General features: G+C 42.7%; 1 protein-coding gene across 7 annotated transcripts in view; it reads left to right on the forward strand.

Annotated features, from left to right (window-relative positions):
* LDB2 (LIM domain binding 2) overlaps nucleotides 1-18,556 on the forward strand; it is a 486,610-nt gene extending 468,054 nt beyond the window's left edge. Inside the window, exons 6-9 of one of the 7 annotated variants that reach the window (XM_010591377.3) lie at nucleotides 6,756-6,879; nucleotides 11,279-11,430; nucleotides 14,070-14,212; nucleotides 17,270-17,357. In XM_010591377.3, coding sequence (XP_010589679.1) covers nucleotides 6,756-6,879; nucleotides 11,279-11,430; nucleotides 14,070-14,174 — 381 coding nt within the window. In that variant the 3' untranslated portion in view covers nucleotides 14,175-14,212; nucleotides 17,270-17,357. Of the gene's footprint in view, nucleotides 1-6,755; nucleotides 6,880-11,278; nucleotides 11,431-14,069; nucleotides 14,213-17,269 lie in introns of all 7 variants that reach the window. The other 6 variants (XM_023549741.2, XM_010591378.2, XM_010591372.3 and 3 more) reach the window with 6 other exon arrangements.
* Nucleotides 18,557-22,940: the final 4,384 nt, after the last annotated feature.

Raw genomic sequence — 22,940 nt, forward strand, 5'->3', positions numbered from 1 at the left:
AGATAAGGGGCTTACTTTGGAGTGCAAATCAACTACATTACTGGGCACATTTTTTATTTCATCTTTTTTTTTTTGGAAGCAAGATTTTCTCAACAAAGGAAGCAGCACATTAAATTACATTCTGACTCAAGCTCCTTATCTTGTCATGGTTATGTAACAAATAATTTGCAGACCACCTCCTTTGAGTAGCCCTGGTTTAGATCAGGGCTTACCAAACTTTCTGTAAAGGACAAAAAAACCAAAACCCAAACCCATGGCTATGAAGTCAATTCCAACTCACAGTGACCCTGTAGGGTAGAATAGAACTGCCTCATAGGATTTCCAAGGCCGAAATCTTTGCCACGTCTTTCTCCCTCCAAGTGGCTGATGGTTTCAAACTGCTGAGCTTTAGGTTAGAAGCAGAGCACTTAACCAGTGTGCCGCCAGGGCTCCTTCTGTAAAGAGCAAGATAGTAAATATTTTCAGGTTTCTGGGCCATAAAGACTCTGTTGTAACTACTCGGTTCTACTGTTATAGCACAAAAGCAATTATAGACAATATGTAAAGGAAGAAAATATGTAAGCATGGCCAAATTTGAGCCACAGATTGTAGTTTGCCAATCCCTTTCTTAGATGACTGGGAAAAAAGGGGAGAAGGTCTTCTAAGCAAGAAAAACATGTGCAAAGAACTGAGCAAGGTGCTGGCCTAGCGATCCTGGCAGACCTATGTATAAAGAGTAGATGGTTCAGGCTCAGAGTATGTCATTCAGAAAAGATTGAACTAAAATGTTAGCATTAGATAGAACCTAGGTTTGGGAGATTACGGAATGCCTACCACAAGGTATCAGCTTTGGGCAGGTGACAAGCACTACCTATTCTTGGGGTCCAACCAATGAGATGAGCCACAGGAGTGAGTTTGAGTGTGTAGCTAGGGAGAATTTGAATTCTCCTGGACAGCTGTCAGATCAAAACAAAACAAACAAAAACACCATACTGTCTGCATGTGCTAGGTCCTCTGTGATTATGAAAAAGGCAGGAATCCTGGAACTAAACTCAGATCTCCCTTCCTACCACAGGGCATGCAGTAATTGGGTGAACACCTGTGAATCTGTAGAAAGAATTCTACACAGAGGACGCGACCATTTTTTATCAAATGGACAAATTCTTTACCTCTAAGCCTGCAAGCACAATGGTTAAGAGAGTGGCTGCTAACCAAAAGGTCGGCAGTATGAATCCACCAGCCACTCCTTGGAAGCCCTGTGAGACAGTTCTACTTTGAATCTACTCAGACTCGACTTGATGGCAACAGTTCTGCTGTCCTGTAGGGTTGCTATGAGTCAGAATCGACTGGACCACAACGGGTTTAAGTTTTGGTTGAAGCCTGCAGGACAATGTCTGGTTTGTCTGTCATTTTAACAGATAACTCCTTGCTATGAATCTGGCCAAGCTCTCTGTTATCCATCTTTCCATCCATCTATTTACCTACTCATTAGATCCCTCTTGTGGTTACAGAATTTCACACTGAAAAGTCAGTGCTGGGGCGAGAATCCCAGAAAATGAAGTTAGAAGCATAAAACAAAACCCGTTGCTGTTGAGTGGATTCCAATTCATGGCAACCCTATAGGACAGAGTAGACCTGCCCCATAGGGTTTCCAGGGAGCTGCTGGTAGATTCGAACTGCCAACCTTTTGGTTAGCAGCCAAACTTCTAACCACTGTGCCATCAGGGCTCCATTAGAAGTATTGGGGAAGCAAATAAAACAAACAAACAGAAACTATCGCTGTCGAGTTGATTCCAACTCATGGCAAACCTACGTATGTCAGAGTAGAACGGTGCTCCACAGAGTTTTCAGTGGCTGTGACCTCTTGGATGTACATGACTGGGCCTTTCTTTTGAGGCATCTCTGGGTAGGTTTGAACTGCCAACTTCCAGTTAGTAGCTGAGCACTTGTTTGCACCAAGCCCTACCTAAAACCCCCAATAAATCTACAAAGGGTGTCTCTGGAGCTTTTCCAGAATTGGGGACCTGACTGGGTCTTTCAGGGACCACATTTTTAGGGACTTCATATTCAAAACAATCTCTCAAGCTGGGTGCCGCCCCGCTTCCACTGTGTCCTGGAGTTCCTCCTGGTATCCTCCAGCACTGCTGCAGGGAGAAACTAAACAAAGCTGCAACCCAGTGTGCGGTCTGCTGCAGATGCGGCTGACATGCTTGCCGAGGCCTTTCTTTTCAGGCAAAGAAAGTGGTCCGTTGGGAACTTTCTAGCAGGCCTGACTTCACAGATATAACAACACGGCTCTTCAAGGCGCCCGTGTTGTTATGCTCAGTTCTGTTAGTACGCCTGAGAGTGGTGTTTGTGTCTGTGTCTGCGTGAGTGTGTGCAGGGTGGGGAAAAGGCATGCGCAGTGTGGCCTGGTTCACACTTAGCATAGACAAGGGGCTCTTTACCTGCTGTCAGTGGATGGGGCTATCAAGGCTTCATAAGGAGCGCTGGTGGCGCAGTGGTTAAAGCACTCGGCTGCTAATGGAAAGATCTGTGGTTTGGACCCACCAGCCACTCCGCAGGAGAAAGATGTGACAGTCTGCTTCCATAAAGATGTCAGCCTTGGAAAACCTAGGGGGTAGCATTACTCTGTCCTGTTACAGGGTCACTGTGAGTCGGAATTGACTCAATGGCAATGGGTTTAATTAGAGACTTCATAAACATTGAGAAATTTTGAACAAAATTTAAAAGACAGACTGCATAGCTTTCCCCAGATTCTCAAGAAGATCTGAGACCTCAGGGAAAGCAGGAATCCTGGCTCCAAAAGGATTTAGCTAGTTGCTGCGGGAAACCACTCCCCCAGCCTTCTTCCTGATTTCATTTCATAAAGCTCCAGGCCTTGGCTGCTGCCAAGATGCACTGGCTTGATGCCGGGAAGGCAGGCTCTTATCTGAGTGAGCTCTGCCACCTACAGCATGCAGCCCAGCAAAGACACTGAGGCTCTGCTGCAGACATTGGGAGACTCATTTGCATACATGAATAAGGGGAGAGCCCAGAAACCCTCCACAGGAAGAAAAATGGCTTTGGGGACTCCTGATTAGCATTCGGAGATGCAAACTCCTTTGGGGTGGGTTACAGTGATGAGGAGATATTTTTGCATTAAAAGGGAAGAGAGAAATTCCGAGGATTAGCACCTGTAAAGAGTGTTGCCCAAAACCCAGACAGGAAAGGCACCGTGGAAAAGAAAAGGTAAGGAGCCCATCGGTTCCCGTAGTAAATACAGTCCTCCTATTTTGAAGCGTGTTCAATACTGATAGCCCTTCCTAGGTCCAAACAGGTCATATCTGCTAACTTGTCACTTAATTCAGAAAAACGTGATTTCCTGAGATGCTTGAGCAGTAAACACAGGGTGGTTTTCTTAATATGCTTAAATCATTTTTAAGGAGGCTGAATATTCTCGAAGGACAGAGATAGTGCCACCCTCATCTTTGTGACCCAGCACCTAAGCACCTAAGTAGGTTGTTTTGCAATCTAGGTGGTATTTGTTAATATATAATCACCATATTCACTGTTTGTTGAGCATCTGTTATGTATCAGGCATATTATCTAAAATTCTCACAACAATGTATAAAGTGAGTATTGTCCTACAGGTGAAATTGATACCCAGATTTATTAAGAGGTTCCCCAGGGTTATGAACCCAGTGACAGAGCCCACATCCATACCTCGGCCTCTTTGGCTTCTGAGTCCACGCCTGTTCCATTCCACCCATGAGTTTTCCATCATCGTAAGCTCATTCTCAAGGATGGGAAATGGGTCAAAAGGGAATGGTTTGAAAATCTTTTTAACTTTTTTTTTGTTGTTGTTGTTAGTTAAAAAAAAAGAAAGAAAGAAAGTTTCCCAGCCCTTAGAATTTCTCTGAAAGCTATTTGCTATTCCCACTGTCCTGGTTTAATAATAGATGCAAACATCTTCTGACCCTGTCTGAATTTAGCAGTGGTTCTTCTTTGATGGATAATCCATCCTTAGCTCTATTTGTAGAGATGATCGTAGACTCCAAACAGTCTTGTGAGCATCAGTGGCTGGAGGAGGCAGTGAGGTTGTCTGTAGCTTGCACAGAGTTGGATTTCTGGCAATGAATTCTTAACACAGGAATGAACACATAGGATCTTCACAGTGTTGGAATATGGAGTTAATTGTAAAACAACCCCCAACTCTTTTTTTTAAAGATCTTTCTTTACAAATATTTTAGATTGCAAAAAGGGCTCCCAAGTAGGCAAGAAAATTCACAAGATTTAAGATCCAGCATACCTAATCCAGGTTTCATTAATTTCCAACCCCATTCACACAGTATTGGATGGGTTTGACTCAACATCCTTGTGTTGTGCAGGCTTAGAAATCTTGCCTTTTCTGTCCACAGAAACTGCAAATGGAAGGAGATTACAGTTGGTCCTTAAACGGAGTTAGTGGTTTTGGCAAAGATTTAAACCTGTCATAGGTAAAAAGGGCTGAGTATTATTTTTTCTCAATGAAGCTTATCATGCTTAGACATGAGAAGGAAGGAAGGGGGCACAAAAGAGTGGGGAAAAGTGAGAAGGAGTGGGATCAGAGCTGGAAACCATTGGGAATATGCACATACCTTGCGTCTCTGTTATCCTTCCTAAAATCCAGAATATGTAGGGCAGTGGGCATCAAACTTCAGTAGTATTTCTCAGAATTACATGATGATATGGTTTTGAATAAGCACTTGGCTACTAACTGAAATTTTGGCCATTCAAATCCATCCAGAGGCACTCAGAATAAAGGCCTGGCTATGTACTGGAAAATCAGCCACTGAAATCTCTATGAATCACTGTTTTACTCTGACACATGTGAGGTCACCATGAGTGATAATCAACTCGATGGTAGTTGGGTTTTTTTTTGGTTTATGGTTTTTAAAAATGGAGATTCAGGGCCCTGCCTTCAGATCCCAGTGAAACAGAAGGGGCAGAGCCTGGGAGCCTGCATTTTTAATAAGCAACCCATTTGGTCCTGATGGAAGTGTTCTCAGACCCCACTTTGAGGAACATTGGTACAGAAAGATTCTCAGGTCTTTCTAAGAATTAGTCCTTCAATGCATCCATTCATCTGAGCCAAGGCTGGGAACACACATAAAAGACAAAGAGTTCATGGTCTAGTGGAGTAGACAGACTTGGAAGCAGTGGTTACAAATATAAGTTCATCTGTAGAGTGAAAGAGCTGGACGCTCTGGGAGTACGTACTATAAAAGAGGCCCCCAACTCATCCTGTGTGGGGAGAAGTACACAGTCAGGGCAGGGAGCCTTGGCAGAAGAAGGAACTAGGTTGTCAACCATGGGTGGGCCTTAGCCAGGAAGAGGGTAAGAAGAATTCCAGGTAGAGGAAGCCCATGGACACAGGCAATGTGGTCTCTTTTGGGAAGTGTTCAAGGTAATTGCTGGCCGAAGGGAAGGGGGTTACAAGGAAGCAAGATAGTACATCTTTCTTTCATAATAAAATGATTTTTTTTTTTCACCTGGGAAGGTGTGTTGCCAATATTTGCATCACTGTAATTGCAACAGCACAGGAGCCCTGGTGGTGCAGTGGTTAAGTGCTTGGGTGCTAACCAAAAGGTCAGCGATTTGAACCCACAAGCTGCTCTGTGGGAGAAAGATGTGGCAGTCTGCTTCCATAAACATGACAGCCTTGGAAACACTATGGGACAGTTTTATTCTGTCCTATAGGGTCACTGAAGCCCTGGTGGCACAGTGTTTAAGAGCTATGGCAGCTAACTAAAAGGTTGGCAGTTCGAATCCACCAGCAGCTCCTTGGAAACCCTATGGGACAGTTCTACTCTGTCCTATAGGGTCGCTGTGAGTCAGAATTGACTTAATGGCAACAGGTTTGGATTTTTGGTTTATAGGGTCAATATGAGTTGGAATTGACTAGACAGATCACAATAGCAACAACTGCCACAGCAGTTAATGTATTATTCTGTATCGTGGTCTTCATCCTCTTTGATATAGTACTTTCAATGCAGTGGTATTCTGATAGGCTTCCAACCGAGAAGGAATTCAGAAAAGTCCAAGGCAATACCAAATGGTTTTACCTTCTTGTTTCACTCATTAGTCTTTGTCATCAGTTGCCTTGGACCAAAATAAAGCTGAAAAATATAACCAAAGCAGGGAACAAGGTGACGCTGTGCAGAGACACAGAAAAACCTCCCATACCGGACAAACGTCAGCATATGTTATTTACATCTTTATCGTGTGTAAAACACAAATGGGTACATGAATAAAAGTAAAATAGGGTTCACCATCTGTCTTTGTAAGAAATAAGATCAAAAAGTACCTGTAGTTGTCAGTTGTTCTCCAAAGTTTAAAAGATAGATTTTAAAGTTTGATAATCTGCATAAGCTAGCATTGTAAGTCCCAGCATGTTGCTCTACAAACAGGAGTGACAGCCAGAAACCAGGACAGAATCAGAACATGCTATGCTCCACGGAACCATAGGAAGCGTCTGTACAGAAAGTGTCTTGCGTGTGTGTGTGTGCGTGTATGCGCATGCATGTGTGTGTATAGATCAGTTATAATGCCACATTACAAAGATACTACATTAAGTGGCTATACTCAAGTGTTGGTAATATTTCTTTTCCTCCAAACCTGTAGAGTGCAAATCAAAACCAGGGGAAAAAAGGACAGTATCCCTCAGCTTTCTAATTGATTCCAGCTGTTAACAGTATTTGTCGCAATTAATATCATCAAGTCGTGAAACACCAATGTCTTTGAACTCCTTGCAGTTGTGTGTAATACTGGAGCCAATGCAGGAGCTGATGTCGAGACATAAAACCTACAACCTCAGTCCACGCGACTGCCTGAAGACCTGCTTGTTCCAGAAGTGGCAGCGGATGGTGGCGCCCCCAGGTACCCTCTCGTTCTTCACCCTCCTTAGAACGCGTCTTCTATGGGGGGTAAAATGATATGAAAAAGAAGAAGGTGATCATTCATTTTATCAGGAAAAGTAGCTTATTGATATTCTGACCATGATTTTGGACTTAGAGATATTGAATTTGTGAAGAGCAAGCATCCTTAAAGATCCTCTAATACTGTTTCCTCATTTGCTGATCAGGACCTGAAGCCCAGAGAAGTAAAAGGACTTGTTCAAAGTTACCAAGAAGGTTGTTGACAAAGCCTAGATCAGAACCAGGTTCTCCTCTTTCCCAGTCCACTAGACCAGACAGCGGACTTCTCACGGCCTAGTGTTTTGGGTTGTGTTGTAGCTGTTTTGTTTTAAATGTTAGGAATAATGAAAAAGAAGGGGGGGGGGCAAAAGAGGGTGAAAAGAAAAGGAAGGATGAAGGGAAGGGAGGGAGGGAGGCAGGAAGAAAGGAAGGGCGGAAAGAAAGAATAAAGTAAGGAACGAAGGAAACTAAAATAAATTTTGCTCTACTTTTTAAGATATTTCATATCAGAAGATACTCTGATCACGAAAAGAATGCATAAAAGATTCCATTTTTCTCACTTCCTTAGAATGCAGTGTAGATACCGTAGTCTCCTGCTGGGGTTCAGAAATTACCGCTTCGAGTCATCATTAATTGTCTTTCTCTCTAATACATTTTCACTCCCAGGTGTGTGTGGAGTCTCGTTGATCATAAAAGCAAAACATATCCATTCGCTAAAAGTTATTTTTATAAAGAGTAATTATGAACATGAGTCACATAGCTTTCTGAATCACAAAATATAATGGTCACCTTCTGCTGGTAATTGGCCTGGGGTGTTATGTAAAATGAATATAGAGCATTTAACCAAGTACGTATTTAGAAAGCTGAGAATGTGAGCTTTATTTCCATTGAATAGTTGCACCCCTATCTTAAGGGGAATTTTTAGACTTTTAGAACATTATTTTTCAAATATGTGAAAAGTGCTTAAATTGGCCTTGTTTTCTCTTTCAATATCAATAAGCCTTTACGGGGAAAAAAATACTCCATTCAACAAAAGCTTTGAGCACCTACATTTTCCAATATATACATATATAGTTCATATATTATTTGTTAATTCATCCATTTGTTCAACAGTTATTTCTTGATCTCCTGAAAGATGCCTGTTCTAGCCACAGGGGGCGGCTACAATGAAATGGCCCAAACTGGCAGCCTTCACGAAGCTCCCTTTCGTCTTATTGAATCCTCACAACAACCTTATAAGATATTGACTATCATCCTCATTTTGTGTAGTGGGTCCTGAGGCTTAAAGAAGGAGTTTGCCAAGCTTGGTCTCATAGCTAGTAAATGAAGGAGGTATGTGTAACAGCCAGGGTGTTTTGGTTTTTTTTTTTTTTTTTTTTTTGTCTCCAAAGTCCATGTCTTTTCTCTTGAAGCTTCCTGCAGTTGATGGAAATAATCCAGGAATGTGCAGTTTAGTATAAACCCATTGTTGTCAAGTTGATTCTATATATCCCAAATTCTGTAAATAATGAACAGATTCCTATATATATAGCAGATTTACATTTTTTAGATCTAAGAAAGAAGAGGAGCCCTGGTGGCATAGTAGTTAAACTGCTAACTGAATGGCCAGTGGTTGGTCTCCACTCTGCTGGAGAAAGATGTAGTAGTCTACTTCCGTAAAGATTTACAGCCTTGGAAACCCTATGGGCCAGTTCTACTCTGTCCTGTAGGGTTGCTATGGGTCAAAATCAACTTGACAACAAAGGCTTTTTTGTTTTTAAGGAAGAAGATGCTTGTCAGGGGCAGACAAGTATTTGCTTGTCTTTAGAATGTCCAGCGCCACTCTTCTTCCAGCTTCATGACCTGAAATAATTCCAGCTCTGTCCCCCTTACCTTCAGATTGAATGCCATAACTCTATTAAAGGACACGGTTGACCCTTTGATAAAAATCTTTGAGCATTGTTGCTGTTGTTAGATGCTGCCAAGTCGACTCTGGCTCATGGCGACCTTATGTACAACAGAAGGAAACGTTGCCTGGTTCAGCATCACCCTCACAGTCACCAGCATGTCTGAGTGCCTTGTTTAGCTATTGTTCCAATCCACCTTACCAAGGGTCTCCTATGCACTCATTGGCCTTCCACTTCACCAAACATAATGTCCTCTTTTAGTAACTAATCTCTCCTGATGATGTGACCAAAGCAAGCAAGTCAACGATATTCTGTTGTGATAGATAAGGTTTTTGTTGGCTAATTTTTTAAAGTAGATTTCCAGGCCTTTCTTCCTAGTGTCTTCTTAGTCTGGAAGCTCCACTGAAACCTCTTCACTGTGGGTGACTCTGTTGGTATTAGAAATATTGGTGGCATAGCTTCCAGCATCACAGCAACATGCAAGCCACCACAGTATGACAGACTGACAAAAGGAAGAAATTGTTTATGAAATAAAAAATGGTGTATAAGTAGGAACATAATCTCCATATTTTCATCAAAAGCCAGAGGTAATTTAGTAAACTAAGTGGAAACCCTGGTGACGTAGTGGTTAAGAGCTACAGCTGCTAACCAAAAGGTCAGCAGTTGGAACCCACTAGGCACTCCTTGGAAACTCTATGGGGCAGTTCTGCTCTGTCCTATAGGGTCGCTATGAGTTAGAAGCCACTCGATGGCAATGGGTTTGTTTTTTTTTGTTTTTTTTGGTTTATGTGGTCTTTGAACTGAACCTTAAAGGAGACGCTCCCTCATTGTCCATCAGAGGCAGCCTAGGTGTTTTAATAAATGTTACCAAGTCCTCTCACTTAGTTTCACTATGGCCCTGGGTTACCTTCTTTCCATCAGGGTTGAGTCTAGAATAGGATTAGAAAGAGATGCTTTTACTTGCTGTATACAAGGCTTCTGAAGCTATGGCCAGGCTTAGGGAGATGAGAGGTAGTATAGATCTGAGCTCCAATACTTACTAGGTACATAAATTTTGGCAAGTTACTGAACTTTTCTGTGCCTTAGTTTTCTTAGTCATAAAATAAAGATTATAGTCATAGCAAGCAATTAATAGGATTGTTATGAAAATAAAACATTTAATACATTTTAAAATGTTAAAAATAGTGCCTGCCACACAGTAAGCCTTGCTCAATACATATATATTAAATAATTCAAAACATTCCTCTTATAACACATTACCATGGGTCTCTGAATTTCCATTAAGGCTTCATTCCTTCCTTCAGATACAAAATGTGTGTCTCAACTGCCAAACAAGCCTTTGATAGGCTTAGCTTTCCTCCAGTAATAATGCTGGCTACAGCATACATCATTTCCAGTGATTTTGAAATTAGTGGCATTTTTAAACTGCTGGGTCAGAACATAGCTATTTCTACTGAGCTTGGGAATCCCTAAGTTCCATATCCACAGCTAATAGAACTGCTGCTTCCTCTTCCTTTTACTTGAGAATTTCAAGGTATAATAGAACTAGGTTGCAATACGACACTTAGCCAGTAGATGCTATTACACTGTGCAAAGTTTATACTTTCTTTAGTACCTTAGAGGCTTCCTAGGGAGCCCAGAAGCCCTCCCTTTGTTATAAATAAAAAGTTGTTGTTAGTTGTCAGCTCCAACTCATGGCAACCCATGTATAACAGAACAAAACATTACCTGTGACATCTTTACAATCATTGATATCCCAGAGTCCATGGTAGTGGCCACTTTCTATTTCAGGTACCTTCCAACCTAGGAAGCTCATCTTCTTCCAGCACTGTATCAGATAATATTCTGTTGTGATCCATAGGGTTTTCACTGACTAATTTTTGGAAGTAGATCTCCAGACCTTTTTTCCTAGTCTGCCTTAGTCTGAAAGTTCTCTTGAAACCTGTCCCCTATGGGTAACCCTGCTAGTATTTGAAATACCAATAGCATAACTTCTAGCATCATAGTAACACTAAAGACATCACAATAAGACAAACCGACAGACGGAAGGTGGAAGGAGAAGGTAGAACAAGTAAAAAATATATTTTTTCAAAGTTTTATAACAGTGATAATATTTTTAATTCAACTAAGAAAGCATTGGCAGCAAGAATTATTCATAGCTCACCTACCCCTAAAATATATTAATAGATTGCAGTCAGATATATAAAATTAGAAAGAACGATAAAAATTTTATTTCTGTACAAAAGAGCTCCACACATTTTAATGCCAAAAATAAATCAACATTTTTCTCCTCTCTCTTTTTTTTTTTTTCCTTTTGTGTGTGTATGTGTAAAGTTCAAAGAAATGGAAAAAATGAAGAGTCTATTCTTTTGTAATTTACTAACACAGCTTCATTGAAGGGACAGGATTCTGGTGGTTGGTTGCCCCAATGCTTTTAGCCTAGAACTGATCCCTCTTCCCTTCCTCATATTGCAGCAGAACCCACAAGGCAACCGACCACTAAACGGAGAAAAAGAAAAAACTCCACCAGCAGCACTTCCAACAGCAGCGCCGGGAACAACGCCAATAGCACTGGCAGCAAGAAGAAGACCCCGGCCGCAAACCTGAGTCTGTCCAGTCAGGTACCTGTAAGTCTCACTTTCCTTTTAGGCCTGACCTCCCGCCTTTGCCCATTTTCCTATTAAAGGGGCCCATGTGAAAGTCTCTTTTAGCTGCAGAGCCATTCTGGGCAGGTTGGAGGTGAGGGAGGGGCTGGGATAGGAGGAAGTCTGCCTTGGAAAGCTTCCCCTGCAAACGGGGAGTTAGAAAGAAATAATAAAAGTCTATGCTGCAATGGGACCTGAATTAAAAAGCCGTCAGAGTCACAGACAGGAGATATGTCACTTAAGGTTTAATTAAAATATCACTTAGCAGCATGCTCATCAGAGACCCTGAGCTCCACCGGAAACGAGCTCCGGGAGCTTAGGCTCCGTATCATAATTTGACTTGGGCCTTCCCAACATGGGTGTCCCCTCCTATTTTAAAAGACACAGGTAATTAACTCACAGCCACTAAAAGTGCTGCCCAATGGATTTTGCTTTGCCCGTTTCATTAGCTCAGGGGAGGATCAAGACCAGGGCATGAAAATTTGGTCTCTCTTGACCTCTTGACCCCTTTCTTTTATTTCTGGGTCTTGGCAAAGGAAACTGGCCACTGCAAATGGGCCACCTTTGAACCCCAAAGCTGACATCCGAGGGTAACCCCCAAAATGTGCTAGAACTTTCCATCCCTCAATGTAATTATTCTTCATCTCCTATGACTTCTTCTCAAACTCTGCCGTTTCTGTCTAGTTCTTTCATGACTTCTGACTCATTCCTGGACCCAGTATTGCACTGTTTATTGCTTTTAAATGTTAGTGCTTCCTTAAGCATCTGTTTTCTCATCTCCCTTCCACGATACCTTCTTTCCTTCTTTGCTGCCGTGATCACCTCACTCTGTCACTAGACGTTTAACTGTCCTTTGAAACCTGACTGTTTCCTGGTGCTTTGTGGATATCCTGTAGCTACTCTGCCTTTGGAAGTGTTCCCTGCTTCTCGTTACTTCTCTCAGCCAGTACAGCTGGAGCCTTTCCCTCTACTTTCACTTTTGTCTCTGTTGGTCTGTTGGCCTCCCCTTCTCATCCCAATCCTGCCCCATCTCTCCATGTGAGTGAAGCTTTTACAAGGGATTTCTAATTTACTTTCAGATATGCCTTTCAAATCTGCCCCCACCACATTTAGCCATTTTCGTTTGGTCAGTTCTCTTTGGCCAAAACCACCCCATAGGCAACCTGAGAATTACCTGAGCCATTGGGAATCTTCTCCTATCTTCTGTGGACAGGGAATATGGTTTCTATTCCCATCGTATGAATGAGAAAGAAGGAGTCATGGAAAGAGTGACCAGCCTGCTGGGAGAGGCACCATTTTAATTATAAGACTATTAGGAATTGTAGTTCTCAAACAATTCCAAGGTCCCTTCTGTTCTCTGAACTGGGCCTCACACATATCACCCCTGAGAGCCAGGCCGAAAAAAAAAAAAAAAAATTGTCAAATGAGAAAAACTGAGTCTCTCTCTGAATGTACCAATAAGTTATACCCACTTCTGAAAAAGAACATGCAAGCCACCCAGTTAGTCAACTAATCCTGGAGTTTTAGAAACTAACATTTGTTAGTTTCATCTAACAAATGAAGAAAATGCATTCCAGAGAACACTGACAATAGTAAGATTTAAAAAAAAAAAAAAAAAAAGACCCCGTCATTGAAGACTTCAATGTCTAATCTAAGGATGGCAAAGAGGTTTCCTCTCTCCTACCAGTTCCATCCCTGGTGTCAGCTGCACAGAGTACAGTATTGAGGATTCTGGGTCCCAGACTGGGTTTGGTGTGCCATCCGTTAGTGATGTCTGCTGTGCCATCCATTAGTGATGTCTGCCATGCCATCCATTAGTGATGTCTGCCATGCCATCCATTAGTGATGTCTGCCATGGATGGAGAAGATGTTTTAGTTGGAATGATTTTTCTTTAAGAAACCAAAAAAAAAAAACCAAACCCACTGCCTTCGAGTCAATTCTGACTCATAGCGACCCTACAAGACAGGGTAGAGCTGCCCCACAGGGTTTCCAAGGAGCGCCTGGCAGATTCAAACTGCTGACCTTTTGGTTAGCAGCTGTAGCACTTAACCACTATGCCACTAGGGTTTCCTTACTTTAAGAGCACATGTTTTTTTTCTACTCCGTAATGCTCCTTTCCTCCAAATCAACAACTGCATTTTAGTGGAAGATACTTGTATCAAGAGGGTTTTTAACGAGTAAGACCCTTTGGACTTTTTGAAGACAAGACACGGTTAGAAAGTGAGAGTTGAATTTCAACACTATCCCCATACTGAGCAATTAAAAACATTTTAATTAAGTAAAACGTACAGCTGGCCAAGATCGGCAAGGAAGGCAACCAGGTTAGGAGATACGAAAATTTTTATGTGTACCATATTCGAACGAGCTTTAAATGATGAGCATTTGGGTGGCTTGTACTGACCACATCATTTAACCCTATCTACTGAATGACCAACTATATTTTACTGTTCAAATAGAAATGCCATCTGTAGGTATTCCCTGTCTGCTCCAAAGGCACGAACAGATTGAGTGAGCAACTGCGACCACAGTTGTGGTCCACTAAGCTGCCGAGGCAGCAAGGTGTGCGCCTGGTGAGGACTAGGGTTTAATCCTTGGATTCTGCTTCTCACTCCATGAGCAGGGGCTAGGAGCGATCCCGAACTGCAGCCTCAACCCTGGGAGGGATGGAGACCTGTGTCATTCAACAGCAGTGACCCCTTCTGGCCAATTTAAGGAGAAGCATTGAGGGGCCCTGAAAGGAGTCACTTCCAGTCCTCCTCAGAGGTTGGTGGTCCTTGCACGGGGAATTAGTAAGAAGATGTGATAGGGGCAAGAGCTGGCGGCAGCTCCAGGCCTCCAGCCGAGGAGCAGAGGTCTGCCTCCTGGGGAGCCAAGGGCATATGGACTACTTGCAAAGGGATCCATATTGCCTCCTGTGGGATACACTAGAGAGCAGAGACGGGAAGGCAATGTACTCTCACTGCCGACGTTGGGGGGTTTTTGAAAGACGCGGGGTTGGGGGAGATACTGACAACATCCCGTAACTAGAGGCAGTTCGGAATGCGTATCGTGTCCCATATACTTTATGTGAGACTGCCAGAGCAGAGAACCACTGTATTCTCCTAGCCTATCCTAACCTACCCTGGTCTAGAGGTTTAGAAGAGCCACTTAGAGACGTGTAAACATACTTACGTAAGTGGTCTCAAGTACCTAGGTGCATATGAAGTCCTCAGTGCAAACTCACATGTCTCTTGTAGCTCACCTTCTAACAGTCACTCAGTCAAGTGCACACACACACACACACAAACACACACACAGGATTAGGTATCTGGCTAAGGATATTTTCTGTAAGCAGTAAAGCAAATGTGGCATATCTGAAATATAGGATGCTTAAAAGTACCTATGCCCGGTCATCTTTGACAGCAGTTCATAACACAGAGATGTAGCCAACATAGTACAAATGTAGATTAGCTTCGCTTGCAGTGATTCGAACCACTATCTTTACAGCACTTTTCTTGAATAACTATTGTTTTCTAATACAATGCACCTGGAAGGTTGAGAACTTTCCTTCTAATACCATGCTTAATATGGCTTCTTCTTGTTTCTATCCTCTTCTCTGAAATGATGCTTACCTTCTCAAGCTCTCCCAGCCTCTCTCAATGACCTTATAGTCATGATACTAATGCAGATCCATGTGGGAGCTTCTAACATCCTTCTCCTGCCCCCATGAGACCTTATGCATGAATGTTCCAACCCTTTCAAGGTGTGCTGCACACAAATCATCAAATGAGATTAACCCTCCATGTCATCCTCTGGCCAAACTTGCCGTAGTCTTTTCACTTAGCATTGTTCTTCATCATTAGTGTGGTCTTCTAATTGCCTGTAACTAAGTGACACTTTCTTATACCAGACACCCCCAATGAGTAGAATGGCAGCTGCCCCAGCTAACCCAATAATGTTCACATCTCCATGGTGGCCAAGTTCCAGCTGAAATCCTATTAGAATTCCTGCCACTCAGAAGCATTGTACCTATTTTACATCTCACCTTCGAGAAGCCTCATGAGTCTGCTTACGTGTCAGTGTCATGCTTGGTTCTTATTGCATAATAAAGATGTTCTTGAGTGCACACATTGGCATATCCTACCAGTACGTTTACCAATACCTTCATGGCTGGGTGTACCAAGGTCATACTCTAGGCATTAACTTTATCTGGGACATTTGTTTTGAGTCATTTTGATCAATTCCCAAGAAGGATTAGTCAGAAACACATTTTAAAACCTGTTGATGATCTTCTCTAATTCTAGAGATTCTAGTTCTACCACTGGGTGGGAAAAAAAGAACAACTAAAACAACATTGTCGATGCCAAAATTGACCAGGTGATAAGTGAGGGATTTGTTCAATGGGCACCTTCAAAATTCAAGAGGGGATTTGAGAGCCTCCTGGATCTTCTCCTGACCATGGGCAGTCTTCTATTCTACTACCCCAGGAAAGCCCTCTTGACAAAGCCTCAATGACGAGCATTTTTGCCCAGTTGTCACGGTGCTTTATGGAATTTGCCTTCTTAGCAGAAAGCCCACCATTACATCTCCAAAAGCGCTGTGGCCCTGCTTTTCCTGGCCTCTGTGGAGGCTCCTAGCGGTTGGTCACTCTCATGGAGTCACTGCACTTTTAAGTGGAATATTGCTCAGAGCCTGCCCAGAAGTGTCCATCTGACAGGTGTCCTGTCCCATGCCCAGGTCACCCATCAACCCCATTTGGTCCCCTTTGAACAAAGAGGCCGGAGCTGTGCCCTGTGTATGCATCTTTCTCCCCCGTCCCTGTGCCTCTCCAGGCGTGGCCTCCAAGATGCTCCCAGCTACAGTAGGTGGCTTCCTTGTTTGCATGGAAGGACAATTTGTGCTTAAAGGAGTGATGAGATGAATTCTTCTTGCACGTTCCCCATTTTGATGACGACCAGCTTCATCAGTGTAATTATAATGAGTGCTCTTCATCTTCCTTTTACGGCACCAGCTGGACACACTGGTCCTCTTTGCTGCCCAGACTGGTGGCAGGGCTGCCTGTGTGGGGATAGGTGACAGGCACCGTAAAATAACAGATGGTAAATTCAGGGCTTGTTGGCAATCAGCAGGTTTTTGCTAATGACTTAATTAGCTATGCAAATTGTCAAATCAGTGTGAACATTGTTTTTATCAAAAACTTTACCTAAATTAATTACCATAATTAAGTAGCAGAATGTCAAGGATATTGGCTGCATAAAAGGGCCTGGCTGAGTAGAGAAAGGAGAGATTCTGTCTCCAGTTAAAACGTATACCGTCCTCGGGACAGAGAAAATACTGTTTGGAAAGAGTGGCCTGAGTATTAAAGACTGGTGGCTCACAGATGCCTCTGTTCGCCACTAGTTTCCAAAGCCACTCACAGGCCCAAGTAAGAGTGGCGGATTTTTGGAGGTATGGCAAAGCACCCCACAGAAGGTTCCACACAGCCCGCTAAAAAGTCCCCCAGGTCAGCCAGTTAAAAGTGTGGCTTTTTTTTTTTTTTTTTTTTTAATTTTGGAAAATCCATTTTTTTATTTCTGCAGATTGCTAGCATTGCCCTCTCCGGTGTCAGGCTGCACACTAAGGACATAAACTCGCGCGGTTGTTACACAGCAGGAGGCGATGTTTATTTCCTGTAGAAATCAGATACGCGTCTCGGCCCCCCGCCCCCCAACCTGGACACTTGACCCCATTGTACATTACACGAGTGTCTGTCCTAGCTTCCCCGACTCCTCCCACGATTGTTTTACGCTGCACTTCTCTCTCCCAAGGTTCCCCTGTAATAATGTCAGCTGCTGTTCACAGGACGTGATGGTGGTAGGAGAGCCAACTCTGATGGGAGGAGAGTTTGGGGACGAGGACGAAAGGCTAATCACTAGATTAGAAAACACGCAGTATGATGCGGCCAACGGCATGGACGACGAGGAGGACTTCAACAATTCCCCCGCCCTGGGGAACAACAGCCCCTGGAGCAGTAAACCGCCTGCCACTCAAGAGACCAAATCAGAAAACCCCCCACCCCAGGCTTCCCAATAAGAATGTCTGCACCTACATCCATTCTCAATAGGCCAGTGGGTCAGAATTACTGTTCCGGGTCTTTACTCACAGGAGAGAAAAGAGGAGAAATGTACAAACTTTTCCACGCAAATACCTATTTCTAAACCACAATGATCTGATTCTCTTCCACTATTTTTTTTTTAATTGAAAGGATCATTCCAAATAAGCTTCTGTGACCGTACCTTGGAGGCTTTCGCAGGTCCTGCAGATACTGGCACTGATTGTAATTAAAGCCAGTAAACGCTAGCGCAGCTCCTGGCAGGTTTTTAATACCACGTTTGTGTTGATTTTCCTTTTCACCCATCCAGCGACGGCCATAGAGTCCCTAAGTCCTCAGTGCTCAGGATCTCATTCATTCTGCCGATGACTTTTTAATATTGTAAAATATCTTCTGCTTTTTGACTTGCATCTGAAGGGTTCTTGTTTCAGTAAAAAATGAAAAGAAAAAAAAAATCCACTTTTGGGTTGCCATGTACTTTTCTTTCTTTTCTTTCACATTTGCTTTCATTGGGTAACAGCTAAAAGGGCCCAGTGAGGAGATTTATGGTCAAGCTGTTGTCAATTGGTTCTTGAGTAATTTAGCCCGAGAGCTGAAACAAGAAACGTCTTTTTGTCGTCCAAGACACAAAGGCAGATTTTTATGTGAAGAAAGACACTTGGCCCCGGAGAATTTATGCGTTTGTAAAATTGCTGTTGATCCAAATATTTTCAAGCCATGTAATCCATTAATTTCGTGGGCAGTTTAATAAATCTGAAACTTTTTTTTTTTATTGTATCTGAGTTGACTGTTCTTTCTTTTCATAGTACATTTCTTGTATAATACTTTGTAAAGCCCTCAGCTGGTTCTTTTATGGGGACTTTTCTTTTTGGGGCAATTCCAGTGTATTTATGTGAAACTTTATAAGAGAACTAATTTTCCATTTGCATATTAATATGTTCCTCCACAAATGTAAAGACACAGTGGCTCCGTGTGTTATCAAACAGCTGTATTTTATGTATGCTTTCCTGATAAGTGTGCCAATAATAAACTGTGTTAACAACAAAAGCAAATGAACCTGGCTGTTTATAAGTACAGGGGTAGAAATCTACCCACAGATTATGAGAAAGGGTGAGCTTGGATTTATGGTCCAGACTCCAAATGGGGAAGAATTGGTAAACCTGTGCCTTCTCTTTTAAAACATGGTCCCCTCCCCATTTACTACAATTTCGTTCCTATGCAGACATAGGGGCGCATTCTCTGTGCCGGGCACTGTGCCGGCTGAGGATACAATGATGAGAAAGGAGGAACTGGCTTTGTGCTCCTGGAGCTTGCTATCAGTAGGAATGACAGCGGCTCCCATGGGCAGTACAGATGGTTAACGTGCTCGGCTGCTAACTGAGAGGTTGGAGGTTGAGTTCACCCAGAGGCACCTTGGAAGAAAGACTTGGAGATCCACTTCCAAAAACTCAGCCATTGAAAACCCTATGGTACACAGTTCTACTCTGACATACATGGGGTCACCATGAGTTGGAGGTGACTCATGGCAACTGGGTGGTCCCGTTCACTGAGTGCTTCCTCTGCACCAGTCAGCTCTAAACTTTCTTAATGCTCACAGACATGACTTCAGTTAATCCTCACAACAGCTACACAAAGCAGACATTGCTATCCCATTTAAGAAACCAATGTCGCCTTGGTTACTTGCCTTTTTTTCTAAGAGATTTGCTATATAAAGAGCCTGGGAACTTGTGGACTTTTTTATTTAAAACATTTCCTCATATTTTTCTACTTTGTACTAATGAGGATGAGGATAGCAGAAGTTCAGTGGTAGACTTCTCACCTTCCACGTGAGAGACTCAGGTTTGATTTCCTACCAGTGCAACTCAAGTGCAGCCATCACCCATCTGTCAGTGGAGGCCTGAGTGTTGCTATTATGCTGAACAGGTTTTAGCAGACCTTCCAGACTAAAACAGACAAAGACGAAACGCCTAACAATCTACTTCCACAAATCAATCAATGAAAACTCTTTGGGTCATGATTGTCTGAACCACAAGCCATCATGGAGATGGTGTGGGACCAGGCAGCATTTCGTTCCATTGTGCATGAGGCCGCCATGAGCCAGGGGCTGACTCAATAGCAGCTACCAGCAACACACTAAAGAGGAAGATGAGAAAAGATATCTATTAGCATTGATTATTGATTATGTGCCAAGGAATTTTAATTTATTATCTCCATAAATTCTGCAAAGAGTTAACACACTAGGCTGCTAACTGAAAGGTTGGAGGTTTGAGTCCACCCAGAGATGCCTCAGAAGAAAGGCCTGGCAATCTACTTCCAAAAAATCAACCATTGAAAACCCTATAGAGTGCAGTTCTACTCTGACATACTGGGGTCACCATGAGGTGAAATCAACTTGATGGCAACTGGTTTTACTTCACATTTACATAATAGGTGCTTTATCTTGGTGTTTTCAAACTGGTGACCCAAAGATGCCATATGAGTTGGGTTTTGCTGTATAAAGAAACCAAAATCTCAGTGGCCTTTGACAACATCTCATTTTCCTCACTCATGGGACTGTGAGTCAGCTGGGACCACCCTACTTTGGCCCTGCCCTTATGTCTCATTCTGGGACAGTTGCTACCCAGAGCAGGCTCCTCTCCTGGCAGATGGTAGAAGTGGAAGAAGCTGGGCAAATCACACATATATAGCAGCTCATATTGCACCCATTGGCCAAAGCAAGTCACAAGGTCAAGCCCAACCTCAGTTGGGTGGGAAAATATACTCTGCCTACTGCAAAGTTGCATGGCAAAAGGTGTGAGCAAACATTTGGGATCCAATCTACCAAGGTGGCCCACACAACATTGCCTTAAAATTTTCTAACTTTTTGCCTACGTTTTTAAACACTGATGAATCTTCTATAAAAATTAAATGTTCTTAAAATATCAGATCAGGCAACAATAGACCCATACTTCTGAATTCATGGATGGCAACAGCTGGCAGGCTCTGAGTTGCAACTCCTTCTCTTAGATGCTTTCCAGCTCGTCACACTCAATCCATTACACTCACTAACTTTACCTTCTTGGCTTCTGTGGGTTACTATATTCTGTACATACATGCTCTCTAATCCTTAAATCCATATTTGGAGGCACTGAGAGGCCCATTTTACAGATGTAAAGACTGACGCTAAGGCAAGTTAAGTGGCATCCTTTGTCACACAGCTAGTAAATGGTAAAGTGGGCTTTGAACATGGGTCCTCAAACCCCAAAATCTGTGCTTCATCCACTAAACCACATTGACCTAACACCCTTTGCCGTGGAGTTGACCCCATGGTGACCCTATGTGTTACAAAGTAGAACTGAGTAGAACTGAGCCCTGTAGGGTTTTCTTGGCTGTAATCTTTACAGAAGCAGATTGCCAGACTTTTGTTTGTCAGCATGGTTGGGTGGGTTCGAACTGCTCATCTTTTGGTAGGTAGTCAAGTGCAAACCATTGACACCACCCAGGGACCTCATTGGACTAACAGTAGTTGATATACCAGCCATGCTCTGTGGATTAGGGGTCCTGAATAGTGTAAATAGTTAACCCACTGGACTACTAACAGAAAGATTGGAAGTTTGACTCCATCTAGAGGTGTCTCTCAAAAGAAAGCCCTGGTGATTTGCTTTCGTAAAGATTACAGCCAAGAAAACCCTAAGGAACACAGTTCCACCTTGTAACACATGGAGTCACCATGAGTTGGAATCAAATGAACGACACTGTTTTTTTTTTTTTTTTTGCTTTGTTTTGTCTTTTGCTGTGGTTTAGGTGTCAGATCCTTACAAGAACAATGGCATTGCCTAATTGTAATATCCCTGTGGGGTAGGTATGGTTATTATCCCCCATCTTGCACATGGGACTCAAACCAGTTAAACAGTTGGCCCAAGATCACAGTGATAACAAATGAAAACAAATCACCCCGATGCTGACTTACTTTTCCAGACTTACTATCAGGGCCACAGTCTGCAGGCAGGGGTGTTTGGAGGTGTTCTCTGGCCTGGGTGGGGTCCTGGTAACCACCTTTCTGCCCTTCACTATTATTCTTTTATTCTTTTGGGTTGTCCAAGAAGGTGTCAGAGATCAAGATCTGTCAACTCACCCGGTGATGGAATGCAGCAAGGTGGCCCTGGTTTAGGATATTAAAATTGCCAAAGGCAGCTGACAAGGGATTTATAAAGAAGGGGCCCTGAAACTCCTGTCTGGAGGCGAGATGAGAAGGCAAATGGGGACAGGAGCTGGCTGAATGGACAAGGGGAATACAGGGTGGAGAGGAGGAGTGTGCTGCCTCATTAAGGGGGAGAACAACTAGGAGTACGTAGCAAGGTGTATGTAAGTTTTTGTATGACAGACTGACTTGAGTTGTAAACTTTCACTTAAAGCACAATCAAAAAAAAAAAAAAAAAGAAGAAGTGGCCCTGTCCCTGAGGGCAATTCTTTCCCTCTCCATTTCCGTTTAACCTTGAGGGGTGAGGGAAACATGGCCATCAAGACCAATTTCCCTAAAGCAGGATTTGCAACATCCTTGGGAAATTCGTTTTATAATGGAATATGCTTTCCATCCTCTATAAGAAAAAATTGCTAGGCTTTTTGTGTGTGTGTGTGTGTGTGTGTGTGTGGATTTTCAAGTTATACATGCTTATTGTAGATCATTTGAACAAACATGAACAAAAAGAAAGTGAAGTAATTCTTCTAGGCTCATTTACATGACATCAGTAATATAAGCTGCCCTTTTCATTTAACGATATATCATGAGCCACCTTGTTAACTATTCTTTAAAAACATGATCTTAATTTTTGTATAATGGTCCACTAATAGAATATACCATGATATATTAGGCCATTTATTTATGGCCGGTCAGTGTCCTTTTTTGTATCTCATTAGCATTTTACTCATCATTAATAAGTTGGTCAAAGTTGATTGTTAAATCAAAATTCATTTATTGGGAATTTGCCATATGCCCAGTGTCTTAGCCATCTAGAGCTGCTATAACAAATACCACGAGTGAATGGCTTTAACAAACAGAAGTTTATTCTCTCACAGTCTAGTAGGCTAGAGGTCCTAATTCAGGGCATCAGCTCTGGGGTGAAGGCTTTCTCAGTCGGCTCTGAAGAAGGGCCTTGTCACCAATCTTCCCCTGGTAGAGGAGATTCTCAGTGTAGGAACCCTGGGTCCAAAGGACACACTCTGCTTCCAGTGCTTCTTGCTTGGTGGTATGATGTCCTCAACTCTGCTTGCTTCCCTTTCCTTTCATCTCTTGTAAGATAAAAGGTGGTGCAAAGGTGTTACATTGCACCCTAATTCCCTTTAACCACAGGCAGAGATTATGATTTATAACATGCAGGAAAATCACAAAATGGAGGACAACCACACAATGCAGGAATTATGGCCCAACCAAGTTGACACATA

This window comes from Loxodonta africana, chromosome 5, assembly GCF_030014295.1.
Source record: "Loxodonta africana isolate mLoxAfr1 chromosome 5, mLoxAfr1.hap2, whole genome shotgun sequence".
In the NCBI taxonomy this organism is placed as follows: domain Eukaryota; kingdom Metazoa; phylum Chordata; class Mammalia; order Proboscidea; family Elephantidae; genus Loxodonta; species Loxodonta africana.